This window comes from Scyliorhinus canicula, chromosome 2 (genome assembly GCF_902713615.1).
Source record: "Scyliorhinus canicula chromosome 2, sScyCan1.1, whole genome shotgun sequence".
NCBI classification, from domain to species: Eukaryota; Metazoa; Chordata; class Chondrichthyes; order Carcharhiniformes; family Scyliorhinidae; genus Scyliorhinus; species Scyliorhinus canicula.
In genome coordinates this window covers 79,809,409-79,821,849 of record NC_052147.1, presented here as the reverse complement: position 1 = coordinate 79,821,849, position 12,441 = coordinate 79,809,409, and the positions used below count along the sequence as shown (strand labels likewise).

General features: G+C 44.2%; 1 protein-coding gene across 7 annotated transcripts in view; it reads left to right on the top strand.

The window, feature by feature from the left end:
* LOC119955159 (neuronal PAS domain-containing protein 3) overlaps nucleotides 1-12,441 on the top strand; it is a 1,584,282-nt gene that overhangs the window by 448,202 nt on the left and 1,123,639 nt on the right. For all 7 annotated transcript variants that reach the window (XM_038781147.1, XM_038781137.1, XM_038781126.1 and 4 more), the window contains exon 3: nucleotides 515-759. In XM_038781147.1, coding sequence (XP_038637075.1) covers nucleotides 515-759 — 245 coding nt within the window. The remainder of the gene's footprint in view (nucleotides 1-514; nucleotides 760-12,441) is intronic.

Sequence of the window (12,441 nt, the reverse complement as noted above, 5' to 3'; positions counted from 1 at the left end):
GATAAATTGCCCCTTTGTGTCTAAACACAGTGGTTAGTTCTGTAGCTTACAACGCCAAGCTCCCAGGTTCGATTCCCGCCTTGGGTCACTGTCTGTGTGGAGTCTGCACGTTCTCCCCTGTCTGCGTGGGTTTCCTCCGGGTGCTCCAGTTTCCTCCCACAAGTCCCGAAAGACGTGCTGTTAGGTGAATTGGACATTCTGAATTCTCCCTCTGTGTACCCAAACAGGCGCTGGAATGTGGCGACTAGGGGATTTTCACAGTAACTTCATTGCAGTGTTAATGTAAGCCTACTTGTGACAATAAGGATTATTATTAAAGATGTGTAGGTTAGGTTAAGGGGCTATCCGTTAACATTTTGCAATTTAAAGATGTATTAGGAGTTGGCTTGGGTTGAGTGCTCTTTCAGAGGGCCTATGCAGACTTGATGGGCCAACTGGCCTCCTTCTGTACTGTAGGGATGTTACATTTTAAATTTTTATTTCTGCTGCATTGAATTTTGTTTTCTTCTCTTAGTTTACAAGCCTTGCGAAAGGAGAAATCTCGAGATGCTGCTCGATCACGCAGAGGAAAGGAAAACTTTGAGTTCTACGAATTGGCAAAACTGCTGCCTCTCCCAGCAGCCATCACAAGTCAATTAGATAAAGCATCGATAATTCGTCTCACCATTAGTTATCTGAAAATGAGGGACTTTGCAAACCTAGGTGACCCGCCATGGAATTTGAGGATGGAGGGACCCCCACCTAACACATCTGTGAAAGGTAAGAAAATTAGTTCAGATTAAAATAGGAGACCTACTTTAACTGTGCTTAATCCACAACTATGATGGTCCATACCTGAACATCTAAAAGCAATTAGAACAGGCAGTTTTGTATGTTCCTGCTACCTTAAGACGAAGATAATTTTAGTCTTTCTCTTTCACAAGTGTAGACATTTTGGGGGTGACTGTATAAAGGCATTTTTTTCCTTGCTTTCAGTTCTGCTGTGTGCATCAGTTTCACGTCAAGGTCTCGGCCTTTATCAAAAGCTCCAGCTTCAACTGCTTTCTATTACCTCCACATAGTTTGGCAGAGTTTCCAACCACATCTGTACATTCTGTGTATGATCATATTTGCAGAATTTTCCACTGTGCAGTCAGTATATCAGTATTAATTCATGATAGTGCCTCTCCTCATGTTGTAAATGTTAAAAAAAATTTGCTTTCCCAAAAATGTTTAAAACAAAATAGAAATGTAATTGTTATTGTTTTAATTGCCAATAATTGTTTGTCTCATCTCGAAGAAAGAGAGCACCTGTGACTAATAACACCTGTAATTACGGTTTCATTATCGATGGTTAGAAATAGAATAGATGGGTTCATTTTAGTTACTTGTCTCTGTATTTCTGCGAAATTTACAGTTACAAAGTTTGAGGCTTATAGATTTTTTTATATCCAGATGTGGACAGTTTTGAGCATGGCATTTTTGGAACTTAACATTGTGAGGGACTAAGACCTCACACTATATTTTTTATTATATATACATACAGATATCTCATGGCTATCTCTAAAATTTTATAAACTGAACAAAGATCTTTAAAATGGCTGAATCTATGGCTGGGATTTTCTAGCCCCATCATGCCGGGTTCCATCACGGGAGATTCTGTGGCCCAGCCAAAAGTCCATTGAGTTTTGGAAGGACCCAGTGATCCCGGTGATTGGGCCAGGGTGGAAAATTCTGCCCTCTGCCTGCTTGTGACCTCCGGAAAAAAGGAGCTGTCTGGCAGTATCAGCGAAACTCGCACATAGTTATCTCTGAGGAGCCATTAACAACCCGCTGCACAGGCCAAATTCAAAGAGAGCTATACAAAGGCAATCTGAAATTCATAACCAATGCTGGCCAACTGGAGTCTGCTCGTTTGCTAAATCAGAGATCTTGAGACATTTAACAATCTCAGGGACCCAGACGAGGGATACATATCCATTGTCAAATGGAGAAGTGGAAGTCATGTGACATGGATATCTGGCTTGTGGAACCAGTAATATTGCCTTGCTGAACTGAAAAAGTGTAGACTGCTGTTTATCATCGAACTGTCAGCCTCACAGAAAAGGAGCTCTGCCCAGGTTGATCATCTGCCCTAACCACGCTGCTTCCTGCTTCTGCTGCAAATTCTGGACTATTGCCCACAAGACTGATTCATCTCTGCATGCATATCTCATCCAGTGATGTCAGCATCCCTGGAAAAGTGAATTACACAGCATTGATTTTAATCCACCGACCTTCGCAAAGGAAATACCTCATTGGACATACATTCAGGGCTCTGGGACCCACATGAAACAATAGATGCGGTGTTCCCACCGTGATGTGCCTGGCAACAATCTCGGTGCACTGGGTGCATTGCGGGAGAGGCCTAAATTGGGCTTTGCACCAGGGGCAAAACCATGTGCGAGTCACTCCACATGTGGCGCCTGGCGCGATCTGTATCACGCTCTCATTGGCTGTGATCCAGATAATCATATTTAAATGGGTCATTAGGCCATTTAAATGGGTCATTAGGCCATTTCAAGGTGTGCAGCCTATTTGAGGAGGCATTCTCCCGGCTCTGGGAGCACCGTCCATACCAGCGAGGCCTCAACCGGAAGCTGATTAGTACTGGTCTCCATAGGCAGAGACCAGGCGTGATAGCCACTCCAGGGGTTCCAGAGACGATTGGAGCCTCTGGGTGGTTGGGGACTGAGTGCCAGGTTGGCGGTGCAAGAGGCACTGCCTGGATGGTAGGCTGGCAGTGCCCGGGTACCAGTTTGGCCTGAGGTGGTTCATGCCCATGAAAGGGCAGGAGGGGGGGGGGTTTGAATGGTGGAGGGACTGAAGGGGGAATGAAGGGGCTTGATAATGGCTGGTGACATGAATTGGAAGGTCCTGAAAGGGGATGTCCTGAAAGGGGGGCCCTCATCGACTCCATAGTGGGGTATGCGCACTTGGGGAGGGGTTTAATGTACATATGTTCGGAGGGTGGCATTTTCTGTGGGTTGGAGGTGTGGAGGACCCTCAAGCTCAATTAGAGATCAGGGTGTCCTTTCAAAATGGGACACCGATCTCTGTGGAACCGGTATTGCCAGGGAGTTCAGCTCACCACTTATGACAATATTTCTAAGTGAGATAACCGGGGAGAAACTCCTCAAGGCCCAAAAACACGACTAAATACAGGTCTGGATCTCATCCAAAAAGCTGCCAGGAAACACTCTGCCAAACCCGCCCAAAATTACACCTACCATTTTTTTGGGTGACTCACGCCCAATATTTCTTTCCTCTGTGGCCCCTGGGCTGTCAAACATTCTTTTCTCTATCCTTGTCTTTATTATTTAAAGGTGAGGGAGATGTTGCAAAGGCTCTTTTTTCATTTCGAGTGTGTGCAAATAAGCTATCCATTTGAGTTCATCCTATCTGGAGTTTGATGTAGGGTTATTAATAGAAAATTGGATCGCAACAAAACCGAGGGTTTGGGAAATATGCTACTTCTTATAAAGAATGAAACAAATCAAAGCACCTTTCTGTTCATGCACAGGTGGTGAGAGGAGAAATTAGTGCTCAAATTAATTCACCCTCATGTCTGTAACAACATATTAAAGAATGCATAATGTTGTCAAACTCATAATACTACACTAAAGGGAACATTTTCTATTATTAAACGCCCGCACAGTCCAGGAGTGTATATTCAAGAAATGATGCACCCTAACCATAATTTCCTGTGTTTCGGGTTAATTTCAGATATATGCCAGAAGTGGAAAAACAGAAAGCTTATTTTAACATGCTTTTATTGAAGATAATAGAGATAGAAATTGCTGATGATGAAGAAGCAGGCAGGTAATTGATACCGTACAACAGGTTGTGGATGGGACATGATAAAAAAAAATTTTTTTTTTTAAGTGGATGGGACATGGACAAATAGAGCAATGGGGCTGGTGCGTTACGTGTATAATGCAGCAAGGGCAGCTTATTATTCCCGATTGTGCCATCACAGTTACTGGATCTGGTGCCCCTCCTTTTCCATTGGAACACCTTGACGTATCAGTTAGCCAATTTGATTCCATTCACTCTTCCTCTTCCCAATTTGAGTATACAGCCATCAGTTACCTCAGCTGGATCAATTAAATCATTAGAATCCTCCCTCCCTTCCACATTGGAAGATCTGACCTATCAATTACTCCAATTAGACCAATTGGACAGGAGCTTGGTATCGAGTTGTGTGGAGAAGGAAGAAAAGAAAATAGCGAGCAAGTGGCTTGGGGCAAAGAGTTAGTGGATTAACTGTGAGAGTTTGATTCTGTTCCTGCTTATTCTGCTCCAGACAGAAAGCAGAGAACATAAAACATTACAGCACAGTACAGGCCCTTCAGCCCTCGATGTTGCGCCGACATGTGAAACCACTTGAAAGCCATCTACGCTATTCCCTTATCATCCATATGTTTATCCAATGACCATTTAAATGCCCTTAATGATGGCGAGTCCACTACTGTTGCAGGCAGGGCATTCCACGCCCTTACTACTCTCTGAGTAAAGAACCGACCTCTGACATCTGTCCTATATCTATCTCCCCTCAATTTAAAGCTATGTCCCCTCGTGCTAGACATCACCATTTGAGGAAAAAGGCTCTCACTGTCCACCCTATCTAATTCTCTGATCATCCTGTATGCCTCAATTAATTCACCTCTTAACCTACTTCTCTCTAACGAAAACAGCCTTAAGTCCCTCAGCCTTTCCTCATAGGATCTTCCCTCCATACCAGGCAACATCCTGGTAAATCTCCTCTGCACCCTTTCCAATGCTTCCACATCCTTCCTATAATGCAGCAACCAGAACTGCACGCAATGCTCCAAATGCGGCCGCATCAGAGTTTTGTACAGCTGCAACATGACCTCATGGCTGTGAAATTCTATCCCTCTGCCAATAAAATCTAACACACCGTACGCCTTCTTAACAACCCTCTCAACCTGGATGGCAACTTTCAGGGATCTATGTACATGGACACCGAGATCTCTCTGCTCTTCCACACTACCAAGAATCTTACCATTAGCCCAGTACTCTTACTTCCTGTTACTCCTTCCAAAATGAATCACCTCACACTTTTCTGCATTAAACTCCATTTGCCACCTGTCAGTCCAGCTCTGCAGCTTATCTATGTCTCTCTGTAACCTGCAACATCCTTCCGCACTGTCCACAACTCCACCGACTTTAGTGCCGTCTGCAAATTTACTCACCCATCCTTCTACGCCCTCCTCCATGTCATTTATAAAAATGACAAACAGCAGTGACCACAAAACAGATCCTTGTGGTACACCACTAGTAACTGAACTCCAGGCTGAACATAGAACAGCACAGAACAGGCCCTTCGGCCCTCGATGTTGTGCCGAGCAATGATCACCCTACTCAAACCCACGTATCCATCCTATACCTGTAATCCAACAACACCCCCCCCCCTTAACCTTACTTTTTTTAATGGCACTACGGGCAATTTAGCATGGCCAATCCACCTAACCCGCACATCTTTGAACATTTCCCATCAACCACCACCCTCTGTCTTCTTACAGCTAGCCAATTTCTGATCCAAACTACTAAATCACCCTGGATCCCATGCCTCCGTATTTTCTGCAATAGTCCACCATGGGGAACCTTATCAAACACTTTACTGAAATCCATATACACCACATCAACTGCTTTACCCTTGTCCACCTGTTTGGTCACCTTCTCAAAGAACTCAATAAGGTTTGTGAGGCACGACCTACCTTTCACAAAACCGTTTTGACTATCCCTAATCAAATTATTCCTTTCTAGATGATTATAAATTAGAGATTAGTATTTAGCATTTCATTTTACAGTAGAAATCTAGAGGCAGGGACCATACAGTTAATTGTAACTTAACCTAATAATTTAATAAGTATTTAAAATTAATTAACTAGTGCTTAAATGTCACTCAGCGGGGTGCCATGCTCTAACTGTGAGATGTGGGAGATCCGTGACGCTTCTAACGTTCCGGTTGACTATATCTGCAGGAAGTGTAACCAATGGCAGCTCCTCACAAACCGCGTGTTTCGGTTGGAGCAGCAGTTGGATGCACTGCGGAGCTTGCAGGTGGTAGAAAGCGTCATAAATAGGAGTTATAGAGACATGGTCACACCCAATGTGCAGGCAGACAGATGGGTGAATGCTAGAAAGAGCAGGCAGTCAGCACAGGAATCCCCTGTGGCTGTCCACCTCTCTAACAGGTATACCATTTTGGATACTGTTGGGGGGGGGGGGGAATAGTGTATCAGGGGAAAACAACAGCAACCAGAACAGTGGCACCACAACTGGCTCTGTTGCTCAGCAACGGAGGGCAAAGTGCAGGAGAGCGGTATTTATAGGGGACCCTATAATAAAGGGCACAGATAGTACTTCTGTGGACGTGAAAGAGACTCCAGGATGGCATGTTGCCTCCCTGGTGCCAGGGTCAAGGATGTCTCTGAATGAACACAGGACATCCTGAAGGGGGATGGTGAACAGCCAGAGGCTGTAGTACAAATAGGTACTAACAACATAGGCAGGAAGAGTGATGAGGTCCTGCAGAAGGAGTTCAGGGAGTTAGGCAGTAAACTAAAAAGCAGGACCTCGAGGATTGTAATCTCAGGATGACTCCCTGTGCCACATGCCAGTGAGGCTAGAAATAGGAGGATAGTGCAGTTAAATACATGGCTAAACTGGTGTTGTAGGAGGGAGGGCTTCAGATTTCTGGACCATTGGGATTTCTCCGGGGCAGGTGGGACCTAAGCAAGAAGGACGGGCTGCATCTAAACTGGAGGGGCACCAATATCCTGGCTGGGAGGTTTGCTGGAGTCACTCGGGAGGATTTAAACAAGCACGGCAGAGGAGTGGGAACCACAGCATTAGCTTAGAAGGTGTAACAGCTGAAGGGGAAATAGAGGAAAAAAATAGGAGAACAGCAACATCTCCCTGTCAGCTCAAACGCAGTGGTCTGAAGTATATTTGTTTCAACGCCAGAAGTAAAGCAGGTAAGGCAGATGAACTTAGAGCGCTAATTAGTGCTCAGAACGATGATCTTGTGGCTATCACAGAAATGTGGTTAAAGGAAGGGCAGGATTGGCAGCTGAATGTTGGAGGATATAGATGCTTCAGGAGAGATGGAGGGGGATGTAAAAGAGGTGGGGGAGTAACATTGCTAGTTAAGGAGAATATTACAGCCATACTGCGGGAGGACACCTTGGAGGGCTCATACAATGAGGCAATCTGGGTAGAGCTCAGGAACAGGAAGACAGCAATCACAATGTTGGCCATTTATTACAGGCCCCCCAACTGCCAGCAAGAGATAGAGGAGCAGATAGAGAGGTTTTGGATAGGTTCAAAAGGAAAGGGTTGTTGTGGTAGGGGATTTTAACTTCCACTATATTGACTGGGGAGAGCAAAGTGGGTAGCGGGAGGAAGACTGAGAGTAAGGGGAAAGTAGGTGGGTCAGAGAGGAAAGGTAGGGTCACGCAGGAAAGGGGGTTGAGGAATGCAGGGGGAGAGTGGAAAAGGGGAAGTCGGGGCGGAGGGCTGAGGGGGTAGGGATGTGAGAGAGTGGGGAGATGGTGTTGGGAGGGGAGAGGGAGACTGTTGGGTTTGTGGGTAGAGGGAGCTGAGGTTCCTTGAGATAAAAGGGAGGGGAATTTCTTCAATGGTTTGGGAGTTGGAAATTTCTAATTTCTCTGAGGAGAGGGAGTTGGGAATTGTTTCCAGGGTTGGGTGGGTGTGGCGAGGACTGGAACTGGGAATTTTTCGAGTGGTTGCGGGATTACTCAGAAATAAGGGGCTGGATTCTCCACTGCCGGGATTCTCCGTGGCGCTGGCAGCACACCCACACCCAGGGATTTCCCGACGGCAAGGGGCTGCCCACAGTGGGAAATCCCATTGACTGGGTGACAGGACAGAGAATCCCCCTGCCGGCGGGGACGGGCCGCATCAGAAAACTGGTGCGCCAGGATGGAGAATCCCGCCCCATGATTTCCTCCAAGAGGAGGGGTGGAATTGGATCAGCGTGGGTGGAAAAAGGCTTTTTAATTTTATTTTTATTCTAAATACATGACGTCAGCTTTCTTTGATTAAATTCAGAGTTAAATCTGTGTGCGTAAAATAGGAATACATTTTTTAGCCCTGTCAGTGAATTGTAATTCATTGATTCAATTTCAAAATGTAAGTTTCTAATTATATATGAAATGTACCTAATATTCACATTCCTGCAAGCACACTGAAAATGTTCAAGTACAGCAGCTCCAGCTAGGACTTGGAGCTTTTCAACAAATAAGTGCTGAAATGCAGCTACTGCTGTGAATACACTTTTGATTGCTGTCCAGAAGTATTTTACCACCAGTGATGCCAGGTCAATGGCTGTTGTTCACAATTGATGTGGTTTCTACAGTTCCGAGAAGATTAATGTTTGCAATTTGTGGTTTTCAGCTAATTGATTACGTCGTATGACTTAAGAAAGCCGAGTCCAAGTGAACGTTATTCGGCGCTGAATTCTCTCAAAGTTTTCAGGTAGGGTAGCCAGGCAAAGAAGGATGAGGAGGAATAGTTTATCATGGTCGTTCATATTGGATGCCACTTGTGATCTATGTAAAAGCCATGACCACTTGGAAGGGTTACGAGTGTTGTTATTTCAGAAAATGCTTATTCAACCTCAAACTACTTAATAAACCTTGAGGGATGTTTTGGTGTGTCGAATGAGGAAACTAAATAGTAAATATTTGTCCGAGTCTGTCCTCAGAAAAAGTGTTCATCAGTGGATCTTTCTAATTATCAACCAATTGAACCAACCTAATCCAAATATGAAGAAGCATCTTGGCTAATTGCCTCTATTTAAAAAGTTGTTAACATTATTATTTGAATTAATGCAATGTGAAATGATAGCAGCTGCTCACCAACCGCTCATCTAGCCAGGACCTTCCTGATTACGTGGTTCATCAGAATAGTTAAATCAGTTTCTGTTAAGAAAAATGTTTTAAGGTTTTTTTGAAGCCTTTGTGCTGGTTACTCTGAAACTGAAATTTCCCTTTTCCTGAATAATACGAACAAGAGCCATTTAATTTTAATGTTCCAAATTCTGAGCAAAATCATGGAAACATATAATTTTGTAATGTGTAATGCAATTGCTTCAAGAGTTTAATGGCAGAACAAAATAGCAGCGAATCCGAAACCACCTGTAAAATGTTACTTCAGCATTTCTAAAGCAGCCTACCCGACCAGAAAATGTTGACATCGGGTGCGATTGAACGGCCACGCTGTGCCCGAAAAGCAGCTCGCCATGACGCAATGTGGCTGATAGAAGCTGGGAGACCCTGCCCCAAGAATCTACACGGCTCACAAAGCCTGGCGAGATCTAATGTGATCTCGTGAGATGTTGTGATGTGAGTCCCACCCATTGTGAGCGGGATCACATTTTGGCAAATCTGCACACGAGAGTGAGACAGCTAGACTTACTATTAACGTGCAGTTCCCCGAGGCACCTGAAATGTTGAGATCTCTCTCCTTTTTTGTGGATATCACGGGCAAACGCCATTCAGTACCGATCTCCACAAATGGGAGGAACGGCACTTGTGGGGGTCACCCAGAGGATCGGAGACCCCTAGGTACTTGCCCTTTGGGCAGGGTGGACCCTGGAGCTGCTGGTGCCACCTGGGCATGCTGGCAGTGCGATTCTGGCACTGCCTGGGTACCAGGCTGGCACTGCCAAGCTGACATTTGTCAAGCGGCGATTGGGCTAGGGGTGCCCTGGGCGGGTGTTTGGGGTTTGTGCAGGGGGGCCCAGAGATCCCCTCATAGTGAGTTGGGATTTGGGGGTTGTTGGGGGGTCGTGTCAGGTCTCCAGAGATCAGGATGCCATTGAATGTTTTTTCTTTATTCGTTCATGGGATCTGGACATCGCTGGCTGGGCCAGCATTTGTTGCCCATCCCTAATTGTCCTAGAACTGAGTGGTTTTCTAAGCCATTTCAGACAGCATTTTAGAGCCCACCACATTGCTGTGGTTCTGGAGTCACGTAGGCCAGACCAGGTAAGGATGGCAGATTTCCTTCCCTCAAGGACATCAGTGAACCAGATGGGTTTTTACGACAATTGATAATGGTCCCATGGTCATCATTGGACGGTTAATTCCAGATTTTTATTGAATTCAAATGTTACCATCTGCCATGGTGGAATTCGAACCCGGGTCTCCAAAGCATTACCTTGGGCCTCTGGATCACTAGTCCAATGACAATACCATCACACCACCGACTCCGATCACTCACTACACTGAGGAGTTTCAGCGAGCTGAGCTCCTCAGTGCCGAAAACAGGGCTAAGTGCTGCCTCAGCCACGCATTCTCCGCTGAGGGCCCCGTATATAACTCGAGTGGCATTAGATAGTGTTGTGTTTCTCGGCAGTGCGAGCGCCGGGAAACAAGCGGCTAAACGCCCTCGCTATGGGACTTTGTTCCCATTTAGTTAAATCACAGCCATCATGTTTGCATTCTCATACACTCAAATGTGCTCCGAAGCAATGAGCGATCATTTGACATCAAATTTTCTAATTTGGAACAAGCTTTTCATGCAGGCAACAGCATTTTGCCACCTTTGACATTTAAATGCAGTCAAAGTCAAAGGCGCTCAAAAGCAAATAGCATTCGTAGGCATAAAAATTAAGCGTTTAAAGGCATTGAAGACATTTAGCAACATCCAGATTCCGCACTTTAAAGCATCGATTGCGCTCGATGATATCAAGTGTGCTCAAAGGTATCAAAATTAAACATTTAAAGACATCAAAAGTGCTTCAAGGCAAATAGAAGCATAAAAATCAAGCACTCGAAGGCACCAAGAAAGCTCATTGACATCAAATATCACCAGCAACTACATTGCAATAAAAAAAGTAATTAATTCATTACTTAAATAGTATCTGAAATTATAAGATTTTCTTCATTTAGTCTATGAAATCTTTCCACAATACGTGTTTGAGAGCACTATTAGATCCATAAAAAAACATAAAATTCACAAAGACCATAGCAACCCAGATGTCGACCAGTTAATTAATTTTATTATTTCATTAATTGCTGTTGTTGGAAGAAAACATGTGTGATATGGGTTAATCGGCACGAGTCTAGCCATCCCTGGTGCCTCGCCTCCCCCTCCAATCTCCTCTCAGCATTGTATGGCGATTCCCCCTTCTCATGGGACAGAGAGGGGGAGGAAAGAGGGGGAAAGAGAGAATGGTGGAGCGAGAGAGGGGAGGAGATGGGGAGTATGGGATCAATGAGGGAAGTGAGAGGAGGTGTAGAGGGGTGGTGGACAGAGAGAGATTGGAGGGGAGAAAATATTGCTTTGGAGGGAGGCTGCAAATTGCGAGGGTTGGTTTTGGGCTACACTAGTTATCGGTTATTGTACTGATATACCTGTGCACAGTTCTGTATATAGTTAGTAATGTGACCTTCAACCAGCTGGTGGCGATAGAGATCTATCACGTGACTCAAGACACCCACCAGTCGGTAGTATGTCGTACGAAAGGATAGTCGCATTATCCAAGAGTAGCTCCAAGTGAATTCACAGAAATTCATTTAGTAGCCATTGTCTGTATCATAGTCTGCTAGTTATCTTTCCACGTGTTTGTTAATAAATCAACTTTCTAGTTAAACAACCAAATGTGCTGTGTACACCATTACAACGGGTATATCATAGAACACCAGAAGAAATACCTAAGAACTAGCTTGCCAAAACATGTGTTGAGTCAAAGTCTACTTTATCTAAAGTTAGCTCAGTTTTAGGTTGTTTGAGGTAGAAATTTGAGTTGAGAACAAATTCAATGCTCGTTTCTGTGTTGGAATGCTTAAGTAATTTTGCGAATTGCAAATGCTTGAGTGAAATAGTTTGATGGAAATTGATGACAAGAATGTCAGTTGATCGCTACATGTGATGCCAAATTATAGCTGAATGATTGCTTTTAAGCACAAAAGGTATCAAATGATAGCAAAATGATTGTTGTTGAGCACAAATTATATCAAATTATGGCTACATGATTGCTTGTGATCGCAATTGATGTCAAATGATTGTTAAATGGTTGTTTTTGAGCACAACTGATGAACAAGTGCAACTGAACATTGTTGATTGCAAATTATGCCAAATGATGTCCAACATTTCTGGTAAGGAAGCCATGAACAAGTATAAAACTCATCAACTTCAAATGGAATACACAATTCTCAATTTACTACAAGTCATTGCATGTATATTGGGCTTCCTATTACAGTCCTCACTTCATGGAAAATGCTTTGAAGTGCACTGCTGATAAAGATTATTGACATTTGTAGCAGTTTTGTATAGAAATCTTATGAAATTATTGTGATACATCAGATTTCTGATAAACATTTCGGCCTGAATTTTCACCAAGCCATGAAGATTTGGGAACGTTTT